Raw genomic sequence first — 22,232 nt, forward strand, 5'->3', positions numbered from 1 at the left:
TTCCCAGTCCTATACTAATCTAAGATGTTCCATAATTAATATAAATAGATTTTCACTGTGCTTACAAAACCTTCTGATTATAGAAATTTGCCACCAAAAGAGTAGGGACTTAGAGTAAGGGGACCATATTTTCCCCAGCTTCCTGTCAACTCCAGGCAGAGGCCATGTCAAACTGCAAGCTGCATTGAGTCAGGCTTAGTCTGCCAGGTTTCAATTAAGGCATCAGGTCAAAAGGGTCCCACCTCAGCACAGGCTGAACAGTTGCCCTCTCAACTCTGCCAAGAAATCATACCTGCAGCTCATGCTTGCCCTCTCACAGGGCTGCTGGCATCTTGGGTCAGGCTTCCTTGATACTCACACCTGGAGTTAGACTCAGAAAAACAGTCAGTTAACAGTCCCATAAAGTCTTTGAATGGCAAGATTCAAGTATCAGTGACTATTGCCTAAGGAACATCCTTTAAGCTAGCTCTAAATAGCTAGCATGCATTTCCTCCCTTGTTCATAAAATCTTCCCCTTAAGATCATAAATTACTGCTCTAACACATTTTGCATCAGTTTCTCCTCAATTTTTCTATTCTTCTCTAATGCCTGATCCAAAAGAATTGAGCCATATAACTTTATGTTTATGTTTTAGATGATGGAATGAATTCAAATCCACATTTAACTTTTCCCATTAATACAGAAATATTCTACAACTTCTCTCTCCTAAAGAGACTTACATAGAAATTCTTTTTCCTAAACTGAAGATGTCTCTGATTTAGTTCCAGTGATTAATTACACTATCTGTATTAATACCTAATTGCTCTTATATCACTTTAAAACATCTAGGGAGTCTATCTCACATAGATACAATGTAACTTTAAAATCCCAGCCTTAGTCTATGGGATGATTCAACCTTACATTTGTAAACAATATTGTCTCATAAAATTTCTTTTCCCTTTTTCCCAAATTATTCCCATTAATACTTCAGAAGCCATATTATCTTTCATTTGGCTATACAAGAGTACCAATGTTACCAGTCATTTGGTTAAAAACAACAAGATTTCACATCTTTGAATTTATCCAATTTTCTATTTTTCCCCAAGTATAAGGTTCTCACCCAGAACTTGGAAAACTCACAGAAAACTGCAACCAATTAGCTTACAGGTGGAAATTCAGCAGGCCTTCTGAAAATCATACAAAAAGAGTTTATGGAGCATTTTAAAAGTATTTTCCCTTCTTTAAAACAGTTTAAAATTTATCCTGATATAAACAGGGAAGGTCACTAAACTTTCATGAAGAAAATTATTTGGACAGCTCTAAATTGAAATAAGTTTCCTTAAAGCAAAATAACCTTTAAACATTTGGATTCATTTACAAATTAGTCCATAAACCTCCAGATTAACATAAATACAGCTTTAGATGATACAGGCTTGAAAATCACACTCCTATATTTTCAAAGTATTATAACAACTGAATTCTTTGTTATTATAGAATTTCTAGATATCACAAAATTCTTTAGAATTAACAAAAAGCCTAAGGAATTTGAAAGAGGTGAGCCACTTCCTTTCAAGCAAAAGAAGCAAGCTAAAACAATAATTTTAGTTTCCCCTCCCTTCTGTCTACCTCAGCATGAGAAGAGAGGAATCTTTTTCACTTGCTGAGCAGGACTGACAAAGGTGAGTAAAAGAGGAACTCAGAATTATCCATAATAAAGATCTCAGCCACAGGTAAATTACCTTGGGCCGGGAAGTCCCTTTGAAAACAAAAGAGCCTGCCTATGTTAATTTCCCAGGCAGGGAGCTTCCTTGACCAACAGTAAGATTTAATATTTTTAACACAGTCATACCTTACATAGACAGAGCTTAAGGATTATACAAATCAAAATCCTTCTTATAGTAAATACCCAGAGATTCAATAAAACCTTTCATCACTAACTACAGGTTACAAGTTTCTTTTAGTTTCAGCTCTTCTAAGGTGGAGTGGGTGGCCCAGAGCACATGGACCCTGAGCCACGTGGACTCAGCTGCAGTTCCTACTCCCACACCTAAATTCCTTTATACAAGTTTCTCTCTCTTACCCAAATTGCACCCCAACTCCTAGCCTCTACATTCCAATTTCAATCTTTCTTCCCTAATCTTGAGCAACAACTTAAAACTTTTTTGAAAGTGAGAACTTTGAACTTGCCAGTCAAAGGTGAGTAGGACTCTGGAAAAAAAAAAAAAGGAAATCCAGTGGTACCTTGTCCCCTCTCCTGGTACTGGAAGACTCAGAGTGTCTCTTTATTAGAGATTCATGCATTTTCCGAATTTGCCTTAGTGCCAAATGTGTAAGAAATTCTGACTTTATCTTAAGCCAAATTAGAACACATTTTCACTTAAATTTAAGGGAAAAGTTCCAGCTTTCTTTCTTTTCTCTCTTCAGATCCAAACTGGCCACATTTGGAAAATGAAGTGAGAAAGAAAGGGCATTATTTTCCAGAAATTTTCCAAAACTTTACATTTTTCTCTCTCTTTCTCTCTCCCCCGAGGAGGGACAGAAAGAGATAAGGGAGATTACAGGGTGTCAGATTACACACTCACACAGAAACGAAGACACAGAGACACAGAGACAAAAAGACACAGAGGGGATTTTTTGAATCCTATACACAAAGTGCTTGGCCCTCTGATGTAACAGAGGCCAGGTGCCATGCTTTATTGGGGTCATGGAGACCCTGCTTTTAAGATAATCTGGGGCAGATCCCCCGTTGGTCTCTTCCAATTGTTTAGGAGATATTTTTCCCTTGCTAGCTTCTTCAGAACTTTCACATAATGTATTTTATGTTCCCAAATGCATGGATTGAGTTTATATTGAGGAGCTGGGGGAGGGGCTGAAGGAGACTTCATTCTTTCCTCCAGATCATAGTCTAAGTTGCCTTTTTCTGGTATCTTGTCCTTGAAGTCTGCCAAGTTTGCAAGTTCCTCCTCTTTCTCTGTTCCAGCAGCCCCATCTGTCTGTAAAACTTTTATTTTGAGGAACTTCAGTGTATATCGTGTTTGATGTAGCTGCTGCTGTGGTGTGAGTGTTTGCTGCAGCTGCTGCTGTGGTGTGATGCCCCTAACTTTTCTCAAATGAATCATGCATCCTTGCTTCTTGCTAAGCTTGTGAAGTATTCTACAGAATGTCTCTAAGTCCTTAGAGTCCGTGAAGGATGCAGACTGCCCCATAACAAGGAGATATCCTTACCTCACCAGCTTTGAAACTGGGTTGCCTCGGAGATGAGAAAATGAAGCCTTTCTCGCTGAGAATTTTGAACCTGACCCAAGGCTGTGCATACTCGTAGTCTTCCCTCCTGCTCTTCTCCGTCCTCTTCTCGGAAGGAGGCACCTTGGGGATCATGGGTGCACACGCTGTGGCTCCACCGTGTAATTGCCCCACGTCTGGGCGCCACTTGTTGAGGTCCTCTGTCCCAACACCCAACTTGCAACCTAGCAAAGGGCCTGATCTCTCGGACAATGAATAGGGAGGGAGCCGAAGGTGGTGAGTGATTCCGTTTATTGTTTCAGCAAGCAGCACTTTTATATCTTTGGTTATGCAGGCATTAGGGCTGCCCTGGTTCTGCCTACTCTCCTCCCCTTCTCTTCCCGACCTAACCCGAAGTTCCATGCGGTCAGGCAGTCCAGGCAAAGAACTGGAAGTTCCATGTGCTCTGGCAAGCCCAGACAAAGAGCCGGAAGTGCCATGTGGTCAAGCAGGTCCAGGCAAAGAACTGGAATTGCTACAGAGGCAACAAAGGCAAGACCCCTCCACCTGGCTCCACCCATATCTCAGAGCCCTGAGTTTATCTCAGCAGGCCCTGGGCGTGGAGGTCCGAGGAGGGCAGGGCTCAGCTCTAACTCACCCCGTAACACAAGACAACAGGAATTTTTCATCCATCTCATCTTTTTTCATGAAGATTGCTAAGCTAAGCTCTTCTGAGAGGTTGAAGGAGGTTCGGTTATATTCCAAGTGGAACATGGGATTAAGATGTGTCATTCTGAGATTTGCAGGTCAGTTGGACAAGCATTGCCTCTTAGTCCAGAGAGAGCTGCCAGCTATGGTGATATTTAGGCTAGAAGACAGAGGTCAGTCTTGCTAGGGAGTTTTGAAAAAGTGACACACAGTCTGTGATCAGAAGATGAGACAAACAAAGCAGAGATGACACCAAATACAGCCAGGTCATCTGCCTGCAAAAAAAGCACAGGAGAATAATGGCACAACCTTTACTAAACAAAACAAAGCTGCCATCATTACTTTAATTGCTAAGGAAAGCTCTGAAAGAAAAGGTTTTACTTTCTTCAAATTTCCTTCCCCATGCCAATTTGCTAACAGATATTTTCATACTTTCATGCACCTTATTTAAACTGCTTCTTTATCCTGATCTTTTGCTTCTATAAAAATCTAAAATCTATCATGAATGCTTGTTTTGCATGTCTGTATAATTATTGCAAGGCTGGGAAGGAGGACAAATGGAGGAAGCCATGGGATAAACAGAATGAAAAAATAAGTCAGGGGACTGTTGCAACAATTCAGCTAGCAGCTGCCGTGGGGGTGTAAAACCAACAACAACCAGCTCACAGAACTGCAAGCCCAGGTTCTTTTGATCTGCTTTACTAAGGAAAACAATGTTAAGGGGTTAACAATCTTACTTTAATCCAGCATACAATATCATTCACTTAGTTCAGGGGAAAAAGCCAGCACCCTGAACTTCAGAGCAAATACAAACAAATTACAAACACACATTCGTAAACAGACCAAATACAATTCATAGTTACCAACATCTGAGTTCAGCCAGGAGCTCGACAATGTCTGGCTCAGAGTCACACATCACTACTACTGCAGCTCAGAGCTCCGAAAAAAGAAAGCCAACCCCTGGTTCTATAGATCTTGTTCAGGGTCAAAGGTGAGTCACACATGCGATTCACCCACATGACCTAAAATCATCACAAAAATGCCACTTAAACCCACATCGTCTAAAAGCCTCTGATGTCACAAACATGTCACTCAAACCCATGTAAACTAGGCTTTCCCTTGAGGCAAGGAGGCCATCAAAGACTCCTAATTTAATCAAGGAAACAAAGGCCAAACTCTTCAAGGGCACTTGGTTGAATAAGTGCTAAGAGCCCATATTGATTTCCAATACAGGGACTAAAGCTTATCCCAGTATTAGATTTTAGCTCTGATCTGCGGGCTCCAGACCTATATGTGATTTTTAAAAATTAACAACTATGTGTTTTAGGTTCTCTAAGATAACAGAAAAAGGGAATTAACATGGAACACAGAGCCATTTTACCCCAAGCTAGAAAATAGTCTCACTGTTATCTTGGAGTCAAGTCAAGAAGCAATTATTAAGTGCCTACTATGTATCAGGTATTGTTCTGTGGATTAAAAGTCCCTGCTCTCAAGGAGCTCAGTCTAATAATGGAGACAACATGCAAACAACCAGATACAAACAAGACACATACCATACAAATTGGAGATAATCACTGAGGGGGCACTAGCATTAAGGAATATTGGAAAAGGCTTCTTGCAGAAGGTAAGCTTTTAACTGTTACTTGAAGGAAAAGAGAGGAAAGCCAGTTGGCAGAAAAGAGAAGGGAGAGACAGAATTCCAGGAATGGGGGAAAGCCAGTAAAAAAAGCACAGAATAGGAAGTTATATTTGGTCCCTGAGTTAATAAGGAGCCATTGGAGTTTACTGGTGGGGTGACATGGTTAGACCTGAATTTTAGGAAAATCAATTAGTCAGCTGAGTGTAGAATGGACTGGAATGGGGGGACATGGCAGTAAGTCCAAACAGCAGGCTTTTGTAGTAGTTCAGAAGTGGAATGTACCAAGGGCCTATACCAAGGTGGTAGGAGTTTCAGAGGAGAAAGGGAAACATACAAGAGATGTTACAAAGGTAGAATCAATAGGACTTGGCACCAGATAAGGCAGAGCCATCAGAATCTATGTCTCCTCATGTTGCCTCTTACTACTAGACTCAACAAGAGTAAAAGGTACCTTCCAGGCAAAAGCTTTCAGGACAGATCTTGTTAAGTAAGGCCCATCAGAAATGAGGTGAGTACCTCTGAGTTGTCATAGAAGGCTTGTCAAGAAGAGAAGAGAGAAGAAAACACTCCAAAAGAACAATATGTACACTTACTACAGCTTTGTAAATGAGGTCAACATTGTATGGCAACAAAACTCAATTTAAATACAATGGAAGAGGCTGGTACTACTATTGTTAAAATTAATGCACATAGTATCCTAGTCTTTCTGACAAAAGGTATATTGCAAAAACCAGGGCTTCCATTTACTATAAGTCATAAATATTCTTGTGCTGTTTTGCTTACAGGAAAATACACTTTGTTTTTTGTTTTGTTTGCATGCATGTTTTTTTCCAACTGTGTTAAAACAAAATTTATCATTTTTTTTAAAGCAGGACAATTGGGAAGGAAGAGACAGATCTCCTGTCATGTTTCTCACCTTTGGGATTGAGATAATGTGGAGCTCTCTACCGGAGGGAAAAAGTAGGACCCAAGTATTAATGGATTCAGGGATTTCAGGTAACTCTATAAATCTATTCCTTGGGATCTGGTTAAGAAATAAAATGTTTGATATAAAGCCTCACCCAAGAAGGTGGGGAGGGGAGAATATCTCTCCCAAGCAGGTGTTGGTGAGGCATGAGATCATCAGATCTGACTTGGCATGCAGAGGATTATAAGAACCTAATGAATTTGAGTCCATGTTTGGCTCCTATTGGATATAAAAGTCCAATATATCCTATGTATCAAAAGGCTGCTATAGACCCCCAAGCAGAAGCTCCTTCCTACCCAAAAACTACTCAAGGCTTCTACTTTAGTTGTAGCTGCCTCCTTCACCAAGCAGAAGGAAAGGATTACCACCATGTACCAGGACTTGCTGGAAGTCTTTGGCCAGTGATTGGTGGAATCTGTATCCTGATTATGATTGCTCCACCGACTTCCTTCTGGAGACATCCTCTCAGTGTGGACAAATTTACTCATTCAGCAAAGGTCTTGTTGAACAAAACCCATCAGAAATGAGAGTACTTTACGAGTAATATAGTAATATAATACTTTATGAGTAATATAGACCTCATGAGAATATACTCAAACAGATTTCAAAGAGAAGTTCATTTACTCTTCCTTGGTCACCAGTAAGGAGATCTCTTCTTTTGGTTCCCAAAACATAGTATAGGTGCCCCACTGCATTGACTACTAATCTCTCAATAAGATGACCACTACTACCCACATTGACTTCAATAGGGTTCAGGGATCACAGGCCAACCACAAGCTAGAAGGTGAGCAATATAATTTTACCCTGACCAGTAAAGGAGGATGAATGAGAAATAAACCAGTGTTTTGTAGAAGACAGTGATAAGTTAGTAACAGCTTAGCTGAATTATGGGGCTGCAGGTAGTTATAAATAGCTGTTTTTGTGGAACTTTGTAGATCTGGTGAGCTTCTGGGGTTAGGAGAAAGTGGACTATATAGTTAGGATCTTTGGAAGATTTCCCTAATGTGAGTATGCCACTTACTGTGCATCTCTGTGGAGTTAACAATGCAACAGCAGCTCAAAAAAACCCACAAAAACAAAAGCCTAATGTAATGTTATACTGCAATTACAAGAGGTATAACTAAAGAACAAGAGAGATAATCTTTCCATCGTGCTTTGCCCTTGTCAAACCATATCTATAGTATAGTCTCTCTTCCATTCTGGCTTAGAGAGTATCCAGAAAAGAGCAAGCAGAATGGTCATAATATTTGAAGTATATTGAAATGAAAATCTCTTAAAAGAAAATAGTGCAAGTTTAGCACGTAGAAAAGGAAATGTGATAGCTGTTTCCAAGTTCTTAAAGAGCTTTCATGTTGAAAAGGAATTAGATTCATCCTCTTTAACCCTCGATGGCTAGGCCCCTGAAGCAATGGGTTAGTTACAGGAAAGGAGGATATATGTTGCTCAATATAAGAAGATACTGGAGTGGTTTGCCATTTCCTTCTCCAGATCATTTTACAGATGAGGAAACTGAGGTAAATAGGGTTAAGTGACTTGCCCAGGATCACCCAGCTAGTAAGTGTCTGAGGCCAGATTTGAACTCAGAAAGATGAGTCTTCCTGACTCCAAGCCTGGCACTCTGTGCATTATGGCACCATCTAGCTGCCATCCTAACAGTTACAACTGTCCAAAACTGGACCAGGATATCTCAAGAATGTGACAAGTTCCCCTCCAATGGAGGTCTTCAAGCACAGAACGAGTTAGTTACTCATCAATTGTCAGGAAGGTTGTAAAGGAAATTCCTCTTCAATGCTAAACGATTATTCAAAGTTGCTTCCAAATTCAAGATGTGTGGTTCTATAAAGGAAGTCATGCCAAAAGTGTGAGTGAGTGTGTGTGTACGTCTGTTTGTACACATGCATCTCCCCTCCCACTAGGCATCATGCATGCTGTGGCTATGCTTGGCACCCTCCTGTTTGCTGGAGCAGAAGGAGAGATCAGCATTCTTGTATTAGGAAGGCCTTACTGCCTTTCTAATAGAGCATCTGCTAATCTGAGACTCCAGCCCTTCAGTGGTGGATTAGAACCCATGGAGATTACAGGTGTGGCACAGGAAGTGTTCTTAGATATAAATCAATTTTAAACACTGATCTGCCAATTAGAGATCTGAACTGGGAGTCAGGAAACTGTAAGAGAAGGGTTGCAGCAGAAGATCTCCCATGTCCTTTCCATCTCTAAGGAAGGGTTCTAGTTATTGAGCAAATGGTTTAACTTCCCTTTGCCTCACTTTCTCATATGTAAAATTAAGGAGTTGGACCAAAGTTCTGATTTCTATGGTTTCTCTGAGTTCTCCAATTCAAATATTCTAAATATGAATACATTGTGTGAATAGCAAAATGTGAATCATCTGTGTGAACAGAAACTATCCGCGAGAATAAGTTGCCAAAGAAGAGACTAGCGCCTCCATTCCTGGAAATCATTTCTTTTTTAAAGGACTGGAGAACCATTCTCCTGGAATGTTTACAAACCCAGTCACCTGTCAGAAGACTGGGAACTGAAGCAGAAACTCTTTGATATTCCCCTCCAGCACAACTACAAGGCCCTTGGCATGAATTTTTAATTTAAATGCATTCGCTGTGTGAATAATAAAGTGCAAGTTCTTGGTGAAGGATGAAGCCAAGCAACTTAACCTCCATTGGCTCCCTTTCTGGCAGTGAAATGTTTGGATTCAAAGGAATGGTAATTACACCCTAGGAAAAAAATGTTAAAAGTTTTTTGATTAAGGAACATTCCAGGGAGGAGGGAAGAAAGGAGGTGCCTGTGTCCCTTCCCTGTCCTTTCTCTACAACTCATCCCATCTTCCCCACCTCATCCCTCCATTCCCCCCCCCCAAAAAAAAAACTAAAGAAGCAGCCTTTGAAAGATATCCCCAAGACTGGCTCAAAGTCAAAACTCACTTTTGATGTTCTTTTCGAAGAATTCCAGCCACTCTTTGGTCATGGAATCTCCCACGATGTAAATGAGCTTTCCCTTGAGACAAGCATTCATTTGGTTCCCAGTTTGGAACTTATTCAAATTACAAGATATCAGATTTCACATTTTTCTCCAGACACACCCACCCGGAAGTTAAGGCTTCATCCCAGGCTTACATTTCTCTTTCAGAAGCTCTATTCGGTCTGTCAATGAAACATGATAGTTTCAAAAGCACTGATCAAGCAGGCAATCCCCAAATATTTCTTGACAACCCATTACCTGATAAACTGAGGACCAAATGGGGAGTCGGGAGACCTGCGGTCTAGTACTGGCTCTGCCACTAGGCCAATGTTTGTTCTGGAACACATCACTTAGACTTTCTGGCCTCTGGCTTTTGAGTCTGTAAAATGAAACTTTCAAGGTTTCATCAATCTACCAGCACACATTAAGCAACTACTATGTGCCAGGCACTAGGGATACAAATACAAAAAATGAAACAATCTCTCCTTCAAAGGATCTCTGAGGCCTCTTAATTCTTGGTGTACTTAATCTTTGTATCTCCCTCAGTATCTAGTACAGTATTCTGTATGTGGTAGACATCTAATAAATGCTTACTTAATTGAGGTGCATCGAAGGCATTTATTTTAAGAAGTGAAGGAGGGCAGGAGACTCTTCTATAGTTAGTTATATCCTTCTCTTAACGGAACAACTATTTCCCAGGAAAATTTTCTATGAGAATATTCTTGCTAAATGAATTCAATTAACTTTCATTACAAAGTAGAGATGTGTTCTGCCAGAAGAAAACAATATACTCCACCACTGCCATGTAAAAATCACACTTTTTTAAAAAGACACAACAATAAAGCTAAGGTGTCATTTCTTCTTCATCAGTGAAAGTCTGTGTGCTCAGGGTGGGCCTTATACAGTATCGTCCATGCGCTTCCCTGGGCTGCTTGTTATGTTGCCAGGAATATCACCATTAGGTCCCTTGGGATAGCTCATTCCCTATATCAATTGTCCTCAATTATTTCATCACTAAAATGAATTATTTCTTGTTTAGTCGTTTCAGTTGTGTTTGACTCTTTGTGACCCCATTTGGGGTTTTCTTCACAAGAAACTAGAGTGGTTTGCTATTTCTGAACCAGCTCATCTTACAGATGAGTAAACTGAGGCAAAGAGAGTTAAGCAACTTGCCCAGGGTCACAGAGCTACTAAGTATCTGAGGCCAAATTTGAACTCAGGAAGGTAATGTCACCACCTAGCTGCTAAATGGTTTGGACTAAATGATGTCTAAGGTCCGTTGGAGTTCTAAGTTTGTGATGCTATAATCTCCAGTTGTCTATAGGACTTCACCAAACTTGATATACTCAAAATTGAGCTTATTTTTTTTTCTCCAAACCTGCTAACCCTTTTAACTCTGACATTTGTGTTGTGCCACTGTTTGTCTATTAATACCAAGTTCAAAGATTGATAGTTATCTCTGGCTCTTTCTACTCCCTAATGCCCATAATGTTATTATAAAAATTGGTTAACTTTTATACTAACTCACAGGGTTATTAGAGGAGAGTGGTTTATAAACTATAAAAGGGATAGGAAATGGACCTGTAACTTCACTGGTATAAGGAACATGTGTGAGGATCCCCTTCCTCCCCCAGGTCAGCATCATCTATGCATCTTACAGTCTTAGAGAGTTGCTTGGGACACTGAGAAATGATGTGATTTGCCTAGGGTCACCTGGCCAGTGTTTGTCAGAGGCATAAGCTGAACCTGAACCTGAATCTTCCTGGCTTCGAGGCTGGAGGCTGGTTCTCTATCCATTTTGCTATGCTGTCTCTCACATAAATTATACCCTTCTACATAAGTTTGGGTTGTTATTATCATCACTATTGTTATTATTATTCACAATAAGGCCACGTTTATTCTCCTTGAACACATATCTGATCACGTCCTTCTTTTGCTCATTCCCCAGTAATGACTCCCTATGGATGCCAAATAAAATTCAAAGTCCTCAGCATGACATTGAAAACCCTCCACAGACTGCTACCACCTTGCCTTTCAAGTTTTCTCTCTTACTATTCCCTTTTTGAGTATGAACCTAAATTGTGCCTCTGTCACCTAAGAACTAGCGTCACTAAGCGCAAAGACTCAACACCAGTGGCTAGCCACCCAGTGGCCATAAAGTGGATAAAAATACAAAACGGCACTAATCCTACATAGTCTTCTTCTGCTTCCACTGGGGTAATATTGGATTGTCCAAAATATGGAAACAGAGGGAGCTTTAAGCAAGTCCACAGACATTTACTGATGAATTCATACTCTTGATCCCTATTGGCGTCCTTGCTGTGAATGAAACAGAAACTGTAAAGAAGTCATTGCTAAAGAAAGCAGGGTGAGGAAATCAGTTAAAATTCTATTTGATTTTCTGTTCAGTAGCACTAAGGCCTTCCATCTCTTTAAGAAACCTTTTCCTCCCATTTGACACCATTTCTATAGGAACTTCAAAAGCAGGCAGCAGACTTCAACCAATGAACTATTGATGATAAAGTCAGCAGCTCCAGCCTGAGAAAGCAGATGGGAGTGATGAAGCTTAGTGACTCCAAGAGCTGACTTTTGTTTTTCTTCCAAAGAGACTGAGAGAAGATATACATGGAGTATTGATGTTCACAGTGGTGGGATGTTGGATGTATACATTTGATGTTCAGAAAACTCGAGGAGAAAGCTGGAGAGAAATGGATTACCCCCACTAGAGAGGAAAGTTGAAAAGACTTGACCAGTTCAAGGTATTTGATTCCATTCCAAATGTGCCTAATGATCACAAAGCTAAGTGCTACAGATACAAAGCCAAAAACGAATAGTCCCTCCCCTCAAGCAGCATACATTCAGAAGTTTCCAGAACAGTTAGGAGACTTCCTAATGAGGAAAAAACAAGGAAACACAGAGATGAAGAGAAGACCAGGAATTTAAGACCAAAGTAAGCAGAGGGTGTAAAAAGTAAAGTGCTTCAGAATGCAAAAACTTGATAATTAGTGAAGAAAGGGACATGGATGTACCAAATCATTCCATTTTATCCTCCACGGCATCAGTAATAAGTACAGTGTTTAACTGAAGGTCATTTTCTTTTAGCTAGGTAATAAACACATCTTATTTTCAGACAAAGGAGTGGTTTGGAAATGAATCAGTCTTTCTCCTGGACCTAGGAACAAAATGTACTGCCTTTACTGATGGTCTTTTGTTTCAGGGAACTTGATATTTTTTTTTCCAAATAAGTATCATTTTTCAATTTCTTGAATCACAGAACTATTCATCCCTTCATTCAATATGCAATTTAAGTCCATAGTATGTGCCAATCAATCAATCAATAAACACATATTAAGCACCTATTATGTGCCAGGCACTATGCAGTACTCACTGCTGAGGATTTCAAGACAAAAATGAAACAACCCTTCAGGAGTTTTCCATTTTCAGCAGATGATAATGTGTACAGGATAAGAAAATACAAAGTATATACAAAATAATTTTGAGTTCTAAGAGCTGGAAGAGATCTCAGAGGCTGATAAGTCAAACTTGAACCTGACCAAGAATCTCCTCCACAACATACCTAACACATAAGTATCCAGTCTAGGCCACAAGAGCTTCAGGGAGGGGGAATTCTCCCAATGCAGCTGATTCCACTTTTGAATAGCTCTACTTCTTAGGAAATTGGGGTTGGTTTTTGTTCATTTTTTTCATATATTAGCTTCAAATTTGTCTCTCTCTAATTTCTATCCATTATTCCTAGTTTGGGCCTCTGAAAATAAGTAGAAGATATCTAATCTCTCTTCATATGTTGTTGTTCAGTACTTTCAGTCATGTCCGACTCTTCATGACTTCATTTGGGGTTTTCTTGGCAAAGATACTGGAGTGGTTTGCCATTTTCTTCTCCAGCTCATTTTACAGATGAGGAAACTGAGGCAAATAGGGTTAAATGACTTGCCTAAGGTCACACAGCTAGTATTTGAGGATGGATTTGAACTCAGATCTTCCTGACTCCAGGCCCAGCTCTCCATCCACTGAACCACCTAGTGGCCTTCACCCGATAACCATCCTTCAAATACTTGAAGAAGACTAGCATATTTCCCTTGAATCTTCTCTTCTCTACACTAAGCATCCCCATGTCCTTCAAACCAGCCTTATGTGACATGATATTGAAGCCCTTTAACACTCTAGTCACCATCTCCTCTGGAATCTTTGCTACTTACTAAGAGCCTTTGTAATATTGAACTCAACACTCTAGATGTGGACTGACCAGGCCAGAGAATAGGAAGATGATCACCTTCATGGATATTCTCAATGAAGCCTAATACAGCATCAGATTTTGGTTGCGGTTATTATGCCCTATCACTCTGTTGACTCATATTGAACTTAGAATGTGTATGTATGTGTACATATATATATGTATACATATATACATATATATATGAACAAAACCATCCAGATCTTTTCCCAACAACCTCTAACCTAGCCCATCTTATGCATGTAAAGCTAATTCCAGACTGCAAGCTCCTTAAGAGCAGGGACTGTTTATTGCCTTTCTTTGTAGCCTCTGTGATTAGCACAGTGCCTGACACATATTAGGTGTTTAAGTTGACTGTTGACTAACTGATGAACCCAAACATGACCTTAGATTTCTCTCTATCAAATTTCCACATTTTAGCCTGTTGAAACTTTTTTTTTAAATCCTGACTGTCATCTAGAAGGGCAGAAAAACTTAACATAGAGCTAAACTGAAAAAGAAATGGCTGAACAAATTATGGTATATGTGAAGGGTGGTGTGTGTGTGTGCTGTTTTGTGTTTGCCCATGTCGATTATGTAGGTCCACATGGATCTGTGTAGAGGAGGATCATAGGGAGACAAGAAGAAACCCATTTAGTGCCTCCTCCCCTACCCTTCTCTAAGGGAGTCACTGATTCCAGCCAAGAGGAAAAGCCAGAGGTTGGAGACAGAGCCTGGCCAACTTACTCTCCTCAAAAAAAGGAGGGTATTGAGTTAGAGGGTTAGCTAGAAGGCTAAGTGAATGAAGAACTGGGCCTGCAATCAGGAGGACTCATCTTCCTGAGATCAAATCTGGCTTTAGACACTTACTAGCTGTGTGATCCTAGGTAAGTCACTTAACTCTGCCTCAGTTTTCTTATCTGTAAAAAAAGCTTGAGAAGGAAAATGCAAACCACTGCACTATCTGCCAAGAAAACCCCAAATGGGGTCAGGAAGAATCAGACACAACTGAAATAACTCAATGACAACTATCTATCTGATATTTAGGGAAAGTTAATTTTTGGGTTCAAGCCAAAGCTCCTAATCACTATTTAAATACAGGCTAATGATTGCCCTGATCAGAAGTACCTCCAGGGATGGCTCTGGCTTTCATGGTCATCTCAGTATAAACTCATCTAAACTCATTGCTCAAAGGACAACAGAATCATTGAATTAATGATTAAGGAAGGTCTACAAATTCTGATTTGATTGGCTTACTTTGTATTTATTTTGTAAATATTTTTATGTGTATGTTGTTTCCCTGAGAAAAAGTCAGTTTCTCAAGAGCAGGGGTTATTTCAGTTTTGTCTTTGCACTCCCAGAGGCTTATACAGTACCTGTCACACTGGAGGTGCTAAATAGATATAAATATAAATAAATAAATATAAACACATGGTTGATTGACTGACTGATTCCATTAGGTCTCTTTATAGGCTCATAGAGCCTGGGGCCTTGAGGGGTCACCTCATCTATATCCATCCTTCTAAACAACCCAAAAGGAAGACATCTACTTATAAAAACCTTTAGATAAGGATCTTATGTCCCTCCTTTTGTACCTTGCTATATTTGCAAAATTTCCACCCTTTGTTTACTTCTTTTATACTGTAACTTCACCTCATGACCTCAGTAAAGTTTTTTACAGCTTCTAATAATCGCATATATACAATATGTTTTGCACACACACCTTCATAGGCATCTGCTTCTGCCTTGCTGATCTCATCTCTGAATTCACTTCTTACACCCAATTTCTCAACTATGGAGTACCAGAAGATCTTTTTGCCCAAGCTGCTAAGTTCTGGTGGAGGGAAATATGAAACTGCAAACTCAGTCTATCATACGTTCATGCTCTCTGATTTCAGTTGGACCCTTACCACTGGATCATAGGATCCTAAATTAAGAGCTGGAAGAGTCCTTAGAGGTCATCTAGCCCAATACCTTCTTTCTACAGATGAGGAAACTGGGTCCTAAATTTAACTTGTCCAAAATCATCCATATAGTAAGTGGCAGAACCAAGGTACAAACCTAGATCCTCTGACTCCACATCCAGCATGCTGATTTATTTCAATGCATAATATTCCTTTGATTAATCCCTGACTTCCCATCATACTTCCCATAGTGGCTATTCCAAATATGCTCCTCTATTCTCAAACCTCAAGTTCTACTCCATCTTCTCAGCACCTCTTAGTTCTCTCACTTGATGGGGGAGACCTGCATATGGTGGTAGGCAAAGGGAAAAAAAAACTAGAAGCAGAGAAAAGATTAAAAGTAACCATTATGGCCCTTTCTAGTTCTAAGTCCAATAATCCTATGATTGTCTCAGCAGATGCCTTTATCTCCAATTTTTCTGAAAACACAGTCTATCTACCATCTCCTTTCCACTTGTGTTGGTAACCAAAAATGGGCTCCTTAGCACTTAGTCAACAAGTGCCCTTGAATAGTTTGGCTTTTTCCCCTGAACTAACTGAATGCTGTTTGTATGTTGGATTGGAGTAAGCTTGTCGGCCCCTCACCTTGCTTCCCTTGCTTAAGCAGATCAAAAGAACCTGTGCTTTCCCTGGCGTACCTTACACCCCCCTCCCCTGCTCCCCAGCAGAAGCCGGATGGTTAAAAACAGCTTCCATTGGAGCCAGAGGCTGCTACAGCTACAGTCGAAGCTGAAGCAGGAGCTGCCGGTAGCAGAGCTGACCTACGTTTGGATCGAGGAGTGCTGAACAAGGACTTGAGGCCAGTGGGTAATCTTTTTACCATAGAGGGGAAGCATGTATATGATTTTGCTTTATACCATCATGCTTCTCTGTGGCCTCCTGGTTACTCTTGTGAGGCGGACTTATTGGGCCTGGAAGCTTTTGATCAATATATCAAAACAGGGATGCTGGTTTGTGGGTTGGTTACTGGGGAGCCTAAATATATGCTTTGATTCTTCTGCCTCCTACTTTGAGAATTCCTTATATCCGGCGGTTCCGAACCTTTCAGACATATATATGATCCTCTTTGAAATTATAAACTCTGCCCTCATAATACACCACTACACCTCAAGAACTGACTACATACCTTTTCCTCTTCTCTCTCTACACTTTTTCTCTCTTGGGAACAGATTCTAAATCAGTGATTCTACCATCTCCTATATGCAGATGACCCTTAAGCCTGTCCATCTAGTCTCATATCTCTTCTAGCCTCCAGTCCCACTTCCCCACTCTGAAATCCTTCTGACACCTCAAAATCAATGTGTCTAAAATTGGTCCTCATCTTCTCCACAAAACCTCCCCTTTCTCCAAATTTCCCTATTTCTGTCACTGACATCACCATCTTCTCTGTCACCCAGGCTTAACAATTACTGAGTCGCCTTTGACTGTTTCATCTCTTTCAGCTCTCACCGTAAGCAGTCCTGTCGAGCCTACCTCTGGAATATCTCTAATGTGAGACCTCTTCTCTTCAGTCACATTGCCATCACCTTACTGCAGGCTTTCATCTCCCCTCACCTATATTGTTGTAAGAAGCTCCTCATTACTATCTTTGCTTCCATTTTCTTCCCTTTCCAACCTACCCTTCACACAGCTGCCACAATCATGTTTTTCAAGCACTGGTCGGATAATGTCATATCACTCCCCTGCTAAGAAATATTCAGCAATTTCCCTATTGGCTATAAAATAAAATGCAAACTCCTTCTCTAATATGTAAGGTTCTTCACAATCTGGTTCCAACCAAATTGTCCATCCTGATTTTATAGTAACCTTCTTCATAAACTCTATAGTCCAGTATAGACGGAACTATTAGTGGCCAACTGATCTCGTCATGAACTTTCTCACCTCTGAATGTTGACACAGGCCATTTTCCAGAGTATTTCACCTGTTGAAATCTTTCTTGTCACTCAAGTCTCAACTCAAGTATTGCCTCCTTCGTGGAGTCTTCCCTGATATTCTAGCTGAAAGTGGTCTAACCTTCCTCAAATCTTCCTAAGACCCTTCATCTAGATCGCTCCTTCATAAGGCACTTTGCAAACTTTGAAATGTTACATAAATGTTTGTTATTATTACTCTTACTGTTAATTTTCACACTCTGCTTTGTATCATATTCATTTATATGTCTTCATAGACCCTATTAGATCCTAAATATTCTAGAAACCCAGCGGCAATGTGGAAGACAGGTAAATTGCCTCACTAACAAGTTCCCCCACGGTCCCTGAAAGTTTACCAGATCACATATCTCCCTTCCAGGAGAAGAAATAAAATGGAGGGCAAATTAGAAGGCTAAGATACTGTTAGTTTTTTGACCATGAACTCCTAGCGAAGGAGCAGAGGGCAGGTGAATGGAGCCATAAGCGATTGCATTGAAATTCCATTGGCAGCATTTATTTAGCAAGGGCTTTTAAAGAGAAGGAAGGTTCTTATCGTTAGTAGTTATAAACTGCCCACAATCCTGTTGTCTTTGGAAAGAATTGAAAGCCTCTGAGGATCTTGTTAAGGAAGCAGCTGTGCAGTGAAGATACTCCCTGAGACTCCTTGGTATGAGAATTTCTGTGTCCTCCCCACAACAAGTATCCTGTGCACCGCGGCTCTGGCTGACACCCTTCCTCCTATTCCCTACCCACTATAAACTGGACCAGTACACTAAGCACGTCAGACTCCAATACAAACAGATCCCTACATTGACTTAGAGAACCACAAATTAACATCATCTATGCCATATTATATTTTTATTTTGTAAATTGGCATATAATTATTACAATTATGGCAATAATTATTCCTTACCCTACCCTACCCAGCTCCAAGAATCCCTCCCTTATCTTCTCCCTCCACCCTATCCCCTTACCCTCATATTTCTTTCTGAATTTAGAAGATCTGTATGCCCTTCTAAATATATGTGTGTGTATATATATATATATATATATACACACACATATGTATATATATAGTTCCCTCTTCATCCCATTCCTGTTAATATACATACCTTTCTATATGCCCTCTTATCTTATTCCCTAACCCTCCCTTATCCTCTCTGTCCCCATCTCCTTGCCCTCTTATTTCTTTCTGAATTTAGAAGATTTCTACGCCCTTCTATTTATATGTGTGTGTATATATATATATATGTGTGTGTGTGTGTGTATATGTGTGTGTGTGTATATATGTGTGTGTATATATGTGTATATATATGTATGTGTATATATATATGTATGTATGTGTATATATATATATGTATGTATATGTATATATATATGTATATACTGTTCCCTCAAACCATTCCTGATGAGAGTAGGGTTCCAGATCTAGCCACCTTCCTCCCTCATCTAATTCTTCCGTATCAATTCTTACTCTTGCACCTGATTTGTATGAGATAATTACTCTTTTTACCTTTTCCTACATTATTTTGCTTTTTAGAATCACATCACACTCAACTCTACCCTATTCTTTTTTACAGTTTACATTTCCACATATAAAAATTAAACATTTTGCCCTTATTGAATCCCTTATAATTAGTCTTTGATGTTTACCTTATATTTCTCTTGAGTCTTATATGTCAAATTTTCTATTTAGTTCTGGTATTTTTGCAACAAAATCCTGAAAGTCTGTCAATTCATTGAATGTTTTTTTGTCGTTGTCAACATATCCAAACTGAAATAATTATCTTTTCCCCTCATACCTTCTTCTCTTCCAAACTTCCCTATTTTTTGCCAAAAGCACCACTATCCTTCCCTTTTCTTAGCTTCATAGCCTCAGCATTATCCAGGATTCTTCGCTGTCCCCCATCTGACATATTCAGTCAACTGTCAAATCTTGTGGTTCCTACCAACAAAACATCTCAGCAAATGATCCCTTCTCTCTACTCACACAGCTACCACCTTAGTTAAGGCTCTCATCATCCTTCACCTAGATTAACACAACAGCCTCCTAATGGGTCTCCTTGACTCAAGTCTCCCTTGCTCCAGTCCATCCTACATTTTATTTCCAAAATCATTTCCCTTAAGCACAGATATGGCTATGTAGTTCCCCTACTCAAACAATTCCACTGGTTCCCTATTGCTGCTAGGATAAAATGGAAATGCCTCTGTTTAGCCGTTAAATCATTTTACAACCTGGCCCCATCCTATCATTCTAACTTTATTAACCTTTCCCTCCCCCTTTACTCTGCAGTCCAGCAAAACTGACCTTCAATCTGTTCCTCGCATGTGGCATTCTGCTTCCTCATTCTGTTCCTCATGCCTGGAATGTGTTCCCTCTTTACTTTTGGTTTCTGGATTCTGTAAGAGAATTCATCTATCCCTTTAAGATGCAGCTCCAATACTGTCTTTAGCATGAATCTCTTCCTGATCTACCTCCCCCACTCCAAATAAAATCTCTGATAACCCAATGCTTATAACAATACTTGGCATGTAAGCAGGTACTTAATATACACTTGTTGACTTGACTTGACTTTCCAAACTACCTGGTATTTAATTACTTTGTATATATTTGTATTTGTTTTCTTTATATTTATTCTAGACCAGGAATGGAGAACCTGAGGCCTCAAGGCCACATGTGGCCCTCTAGGTCTTCAAGTGTGGCCCCTGAATCCAAACTTCACAGAATAAATACCCTTAGTAAAAAGATTTGTTCAGTAAAACTTGGACTCAGTCAAAAGGCTGCACCTAAAGACCTAAAAGGCCACATGTGGCCTCGAGGCCCCAGGTTCCCCACCCCTGTGCTAGACATATTTATTGTTGTCTCTCTTACTAGAATGTAGGCTCCTTGTGAGGATGGGTTGTATCATTCTTTATATTCGTATCCCCAGAGGTTAGCGCAGTGCCTGAACACAATAGGTGCTTAACAAATGTTTTATTGATTGATTTGATCTTTTATTTTAGCCACACACACACACACACACACACACACACACACACACACACCCCTCTCTGTCTTCCTATATAGCAATTTCTATGGTGGCAAATAGCTAGAAAGAAAGTGTTTCATCAACTACAGTAATGTGGAAGGAATTAAAATATTTTAATGTAATGGAATATTATTGCTCTGTAGGAAATGATGACTGTGAAGAATTCAGAGATACTGAAGAAGATTGGAATGAATTATTGCACAGTGAAGTAAACAAAACCAGAGAGACAGTGACTGAAATAACATAAAAGAAAAGCAATATTGAAAGACCTAAGAATTTTGGTCAATGCAGGCACCAATCTTGACTTCAGAGGACAATCTTCGAAGCATGACTCTGTTCTCTTGGCAGAGAAGTTGTAGGTGCAAAATAAGGGATACCTTGTCAGACTTAACCAATATGTTGGTTTATTTTGCTAAACCATACTTATCTGTTACAAGGAAGGGTTCTATAAGGGTGGGAAGATCACTGGTAAGTGAGATTAATATTTTCCAAAAGCACTAATAAAACTTTTATTTAAAACAATAATCATAATCTGTTCTAGAATTTTGCAGAGATCAATGACAATTTCACCCATCTTCACTTTTCCAGAATCTGCCCTTTTCACCCACGTAAAAAAAAATAACTGCCCCTAGGCTTCTGACTCCTTCTCCATCCTTAATTATTCCTCAAACATAATCAACAGTGGTTCCATGATAATTATCTTTGTTTTTTTCTGGATCTTGGAATATAATTTGTTTAAGCTAAAAACTGAACTCAATTCAAGCAGCTAGGTGCAGTCTTACCTCATCTAGAGCCTCAGTTCCATCTTACCTCTATTTGTTATATCCTTTCCAAGAAGAAAATTCTTGCTAAGATAGACACGGATCCAAAAAGAGTTAAGTAGTGCTGCCCTCTCTGCCATCAATTCACATTGTACCAACTTCCTTCCCCCACCCCAGGCCATGGGCCTATTCCTTCCTCATTCTTTCAGCTCCAAACATTAATTTTAAAGTCGTTTATTATCCTTAACCTTTTAGTCAAGGCTCAACTCACTGTGGACTTTAGCCTCCCTGATGTTAATGTTATTGTTCTAAGTTCACATCATTCTTTTGTGTTTGACTTTCTCAATGTACCCTGAGTTTCATATTGTCACAAAGAGTTTTTAAGTCTGAGATCACAAAGCACTCTCTGGACAGCCAAATTGGTTTTTTTTTTTTTATACTCCCAACTCTTTCTTCCTCCACTGAGATTATTTTCTTTCGTCATCTATTTTTATTATATACCAAATCTCAACAAAACAAACAAAAAATTAAAACAAAAAATTTGATATACCAATGTAATCAAAACTATTTACAAATAAAATGCATTCAGCAAGCACTTATTCAACATAAATTATGTGCCAAGCAATGGACTAAGCTTTGAGACTATAAAGGAAGCAAAATCCTTCCCTAAAAGAACTTAAATTCATTTTAAACTAATAACACAATTTATCTTCTTTCTATTCCCTTCTGATTTCTGTGTCTGTTCTTTTATATCTTTTACTTTCATGTATATACACGCACATATACGTACATTCACATATGTGCATATATATGTACACACACATATACAATGGTGTTTTCCCCTTTGTG

The 22,232-nt window shown here is 39.6% G+C and overlaps 1 protein-coding gene across 1 annotated transcript in view; it reads right to left on the reverse strand.

Moving 5' to 3' along the window:
- Positions 1-3,624, reverse strand: part of LOC118836747 (NXPE family member 4-like) — a 140,077-nt gene extending 136,453 nt beyond the window's left edge. The window contains exon 1 of the mRNA XM_036743937.1: positions 3,205-3,624. Within this exon, the coding sequence (XP_036599832.1) occupies positions 3,205-3,624 (420 nt within the window). The remainder of the gene's footprint in view (positions 1-3,204) is intronic.
- Between the last annotated feature and the right edge of the window lie 18,608 nt (positions 3,625-22,232).

This window comes from Trichosurus vulpecula, chromosome 2 (genome assembly GCF_011100635.1).
Source record: "Trichosurus vulpecula isolate mTriVul1 chromosome 2, mTriVul1.pri, whole genome shotgun sequence".
NCBI classification, from domain to species: domain Eukaryota; kingdom Metazoa; phylum Chordata; class Mammalia; order Diprotodontia; family Phalangeridae; genus Trichosurus; species Trichosurus vulpecula.